This window comes from Etheostoma spectabile, chromosome 16 (genome assembly GCF_008692095.1).
Source record: "Etheostoma spectabile isolate EspeVRDwgs_2016 chromosome 16, UIUC_Espe_1.0, whole genome shotgun sequence".
In the NCBI taxonomy this organism is placed as follows: domain Eukaryota; kingdom Metazoa; phylum Chordata; class Actinopteri; order Perciformes; family Percidae; genus Etheostoma; species Etheostoma spectabile.
The window spans coordinates 16459351-16464508 of NC_045748.1; the positions used below are offsets into that span (position 1 = coordinate 16459351).

At 41.1% G+C, this 5158-nt stretch overlaps 1 protein-coding gene across 29 annotated transcripts in view; it reads left to right on the forward strand.

Annotated features, from left to right (window-relative positions):
- add1 (adducin 1 (alpha)) overlaps positions 1–5158 on the forward strand; it is a 26047-nt gene that overhangs the window by 10746 nt on the left and 10143 nt on the right. For 22 of the 29 annotated variants that reach the window (XM_032539914.1, XM_032539905.1, XM_032539927.1 and 19 more), the window contains exons 3-10: positions 220–382; positions 681–832; positions 1610–1690; positions 1887–2036; positions 2119–2262; positions 2452–2550; positions 2888–3061; positions 3594–3944. In XM_032539914.1, coding sequence (XP_032395805.1) covers positions 220–382; positions 681–832; positions 1610–1690; positions 1887–2036; positions 2119–2262; positions 2452–2550; positions 2888–3061; positions 3594–3944 — 1314 coding nt within the window. The remainder of the gene's footprint in view (positions 1–219; positions 383–680; positions 833–1609; positions 1691–1886; positions 2037–2118; positions 2263–2451; positions 2551–2887; positions 3062–3593; positions 3945–5158) is intronic. The other 7 variants (XM_032539908.1, XM_032539910.1, XM_032539923.1 and 4 more) reach the window with 1 other exon arrangement.

Consider the following 5158-nt stretch of genomic DNA (forward strand, 5'->3'; position numbering starts at 1 on the left):
CATTTGAGTTCATGTTACTTCAAGTACCCTAAGCACACTAATCTGTCTCAAACAAGTTCAAGGTACTTCATTTACCAATTATGGTAGTTAGTTCTAAACTTTCTGTAGCCTCTTGATCTCGAACATGCCTTCTTTGTTTTAGGGTCATTGTGCCCCAATGTGTTTGTTTGGTTTTTCCCTTACATTTTTTGTTGTTGTGTCTTTATTGATGACCGGCAGGCATTCTGCGATGAGCTGGAGACAATGATCCAGGATCAGCTGAAGAAGGGCAAGACTCCCACGAGCCTGTTGGCTCTGCAGCAGATCGCAGACTTTATGACCACCAGCATGCCTTCCATGTATCCCGCTGCACCTCAGGGAGGCATGGCGGCGCTCAACATGAGTAAGCAGAGAAGGGAATGAGTGTGTGTGACTTTTTGAACTTAGCCTTGCTATGTCTGTACTCACAATGAGTAATACAGCATAAGCCAAAGTTGATTTTTGGACAAAGATTCCAGTTGCATTCAGACTCCATCTAATTGCTATCATCTGTAACTAAGATTATTTTCTTTCCTGCTAGCAACAAATCAGGAATGGTTGTTATTTTTGTTGCGTACAGAGCACTATATTTTATTTATTATTATTATTGTTATCATTTGTCAGTCTCTTTCATGTAAGCAAACCCTGTCCTCTCCACTCAGGTTTGGGTATGGTGACTCCAGTGAATGATCTGCGTGGCTCAGACTCCATTTCCTATGACAAGGACGAGAAGTTGCTCCGCTGCAAGCTGGCGGCCTTTTATCGGCTCGCTGACTTGTTCGGCTGGTCCGAGCTCATCTACAACCACATCACAGTAAGATGGGATTCTTTCTTAATATAAGTCAAAGTGTTGACTGAATTTGTCATTCAGCAGTTCATTAAGATATATTTATCATGTTAATCTTAATTTGTTCCACAGAAGAATTTGGCTGAAAAATATCCAGTGATTCATAGTAAGGATGCTTAAAAAAAGAAAAGAAAATCTGATCCATAGCTGACCAATGTTAACTGATCATTAACTGTTACAACAAGCAGGCAACAATTCTCTTCACAGCTATCCGCTGTGATCGTCGTTAAACAAAGAGCCACAAAATGGCAGAAAAAGATCTTAAAATTAAGATTTTAGTTCTCGTTGATTTAAAAATTCTATTTGAGTAAAAACAATGGAATTGTGCTGAGAGTTTAGCAGTCTGTAACATATATCAATAGCATATTTCTCATTCTAGATCTGAGAATCTTGTTTATACATGAGCTTTTTACTGATAGTTTTACTGATAGTGTTAATCAGTCAAAATTCATAATGTTGCTTGATGATTAAATGGTTAATAATTAACATGACCTAATTCATGGGTACATACCAAACAGGAGCATGCTAATTCAGCATTTTTTAATGGTGGCATTTTGCCAAAATGTATGCACATATTCAAATATACAAATATTGACCAAATTGTACATGTTCAATGCTATTTTGGTAGATTATCTGAATTGGACGTTTATGATTATATTCTAAGAAAGTATGCTTTGGTGTTTTGTAAGTGAAATGAACATTAAGGTAACACTATGATCTAATGTCTGTCAACTGGTCCTTTAGGTCAGGGTGAACTCAGACCAGGAGCGTTTCCTAATTATACCTTTTGGGCTCCTGTACAGTGAAGTCACCGCTTCCAGTCTGGTGAGAATCTGTTCTGATTTCTATTAGAACTGCATGTCTTGTCTTATGGTTTCTTTCTACTTTTTGATCAGTGATATCTGTGAGGATCGGTGTACTTGTCATGTGATTTTAAAATATGTTGTGATAAGTGAGATTCTTAAGTCATTCAACTTAAACCTATTGCTTTGAATAACCTCTTGTCTGGACTGCTGTCTAGGTGAAGATAAACTTTCAAGGTGAGATAGTTGACCGGGGAAGCACCAATCTCGGGGTAAACCAGGCCGGCTTCACTCTCCACTCTGCCATCTACGCTGCACGGCCCGATGTCAAGTGTATCGTACACATACACACATCCGCGGGTGGTGCGGTAAGGGACGACACATACAAATGAATATACCCAATATGAACACCAAGTCTGATGTCATTTGTTGGCGTCTGTTTGATGGCAGGTGTCCGCCATGAAATGCGGCCTGTTGCCCATCTCACCTGAGGCGCTGTCCCTGGGTGAGGTGGCCTATCATGACTACCAAGGCATACTGGTGGATGAGGAAGAAAGTACCCTCATACAGAGGAACCTTGGGCCTAACAGCAAGGTAACAGCAGAGTGCATGTCTGTATTTGAAAATAACAAACATGATCAATATTGCTTCCGCAGCAGCTGTGCAAATGTCAATTTGAAATGTAATAGTTTTCATTAAAAAAACCTGCTAAATTTTATTACTTCTGAAACACATGAAACTGTTCTTTTCCATTTTTTTTTTTTTTTTCTCTCTCTCCCCCAGGTGCTCATTCTGAGGAACCATGGCTTGGTGTCTGTAGGCGAAACAGTGGAGGAAGCTTTCTATTACATCCACAATCTGGTCACTGCCTGTGAGATCCAGGTAGGACGCACGCTGAACTCTGTAAAGGACACTCTCTCTGAAATATCACGTGGAAATTGCAATTTGCGCATGGACGTTTTTATGTAAAAATGATTTGCTTTTATTGTGATATGATGGATAGAACCATTTGTTTTCATTTTAGTTGTTGTATTTGGCACCATATGTTTGTCTGCATTTTTCATAACAATTGTCTTTGTCTCCTTTTGTCTCTCCACATTTTTATGTGTTCATCTTTCTTCATCTTGATGTCTGTACGCGTGTTTGTCTGTGCCCATTTTATTTTCCTTCTGGATCTGTCTGTGGTTTGTCTGTCTGTATCCCTCCCAATTTCTTTCAGGTGCGAACACTGGCCAGCGCTGGAGGGCCAGATAATCTGGTGTTGTTGGACCCAACAAAATACAAGTCCCGCCCACGGGTCCCGGAGCCAGCCGTTGACAGGCCTTCTGCACACCCCAAGTGGCTAGTCGGGGAGCAGGAGTTTGAGGCTCTCATGAGAATGCTCGACAACTTGGTAAGTACAAAAAGAAGGGGGAAACTTGTGTTGTGGAGTGGGGAATTCTTCATTCTTTGAAATTTTTATTTTTTATTTTGGATAAACTTTCCTTTAATTTCTGGAACCCTGCCTACTGGGCGAAGTACTACCCACTTCTCCACTCTGAGTGTAGTCTTTAAAGCAACACTAGGTTTTCCTCTACATTGACCACAAAGGACAATATGGCATAGTGGTAAAACTGATGTCAGTTACACAGCAGTCTATCTAAAGTTTGCTAACATTAGCCAGCATTAGCCACCATAAGCTACTGGTCAGACCAGACCAGAATGTATGGATGGATTTGAACAACGCTGTGTTCTATTGCAGATAAATTATTTTTTAATTAGTTTTGTTTTAAGAGAATGTATTATTTCTTCTTTTAAAACATAGTCATAGTTACGTAGTGTTTACTTTAAAGTAGCTACTTAAAAAGTACTTTAAACATTGATATAAAGTTGGTGTAGTAACTATTTGTTAACCCCTGTTTTATGTTTGTCTTCCTGTTTCACAGGGCTATAGGACGGGCTACCCTTACCGCTGCCCAGCATTGCGAGACAAAGCTAAAAAGCACAGTGAAGTGGAGATTGCTCCCTCCACCCATGGTGGTTACTCATACGGGGAGGACAGTGACTCAGGTGCTCGCTCCCCAATGAAACAGAGCTTCCAGCGCGGCCAGCGTGACAAGACCCGCTGGCTCAATGCCAGCGGCCGGCCTGATGAGCCCTGCGAGGATGGGCCCGACGGCAGCAGCCCCAAGTCGAAGCCTAAGGTGTGGACGAACATAACACACGATCACGTCAAACCCTTGCTGCAGTCTCTCTCGTCTGGTGTCTGCGTGCCAAGCTGTATAACCAACTGCTTGGTCTGTGCCTACCTTATTGTTCATAGTAAAGATTTTACAGCTACCTTGTTGGTGGACATGGGCAGGTGGCCGGCATCCTTAGGTTCTGGGGACAGTGAGGAGTAAAAGTATAGTTTAATGCTGAAACTGTAAGTGCTAGACTAAAAGTGGAAGTTGGTATAATCCTACTTTTCACTACTTTTGGGCTTTTTTTAGGCTCAATCAGTGTAATTTCAGATGTCCTATTAATGCACATTTCAATGCAGCTAACTCTGCTCTGTTAATTACTTGGTAGCATAGCTGTGAAGATTTGTTGACCCTCATTGCTCAGTTCACCCTTCTGGTCTCCTAATGCTTCATGATGCCGGGCCAGCTGCCCAAAGCATGCCCCACTGCATGTGTAGTAGTGAAATGCATTGTTGGTGTTGATGTTTTTCCCAGAGGAGCGAGCAGCAGGGGTGTGGCATGAATCCTCAAGTGGGCAGGTGAATGTGGCAAGACACAGTGACGTTGCTGCTAACCACACTTTTGCTCGTTGCCCCGCAGTACACACATACACTCTTAGTTTTGTCTTTGTATGTTGAAGTTGGCCTTTGTTAACTTTTTGGTGCTCAAACATGATTCCGCAAAAAAAGGATAAAGAAAATGCAATTACAGTGAGTTTTGAGGCTATATTGTTAAGCGTATTTATAAGATTTACATTGCCCGTATAAATGAGGGAGCTGTTGGCATGTCTTTGATAATATTTTACTAAATTAACACCAGATAAACATCTGATAAGGAAAAGAAATTGGTATAAGGAAAAAAGTCAAATTTTGCTCTGCCCAAAGGGGTTATGCAGCCTGTTTTTCTAATTTTTATTTTTCCACCTTCAAGTGCTCCCAGTTGTACTTTTCTGTTTCCTCCTGTGTTGTGTGTTTTTTGTTTTTTTTTCCTTCATTTTTTTTGGTTTCACTTTCTTCTGAAAATCGTATTCAACCCCTCAAGGCCTGCATGAGTGGATTTGTTTGGGAACAAAAAAAAAACATGAAATTTGACCTGACTTTTGAATCAATTATCTCCTGTTGGGAAAGTAGGAAATGTTTTGTTGTGAGACTCTTTCTCAGTGAGTATATCGCTTTTACGTGTTCATCTCATACTCAACCAACCCAGCTACTTCCATCCAGAAACCTTCCCTCATCTAGCCCCTGGTTTGGCAGCTAACCAGCCAAGCTTAAAGTAAACACAGGAACAGA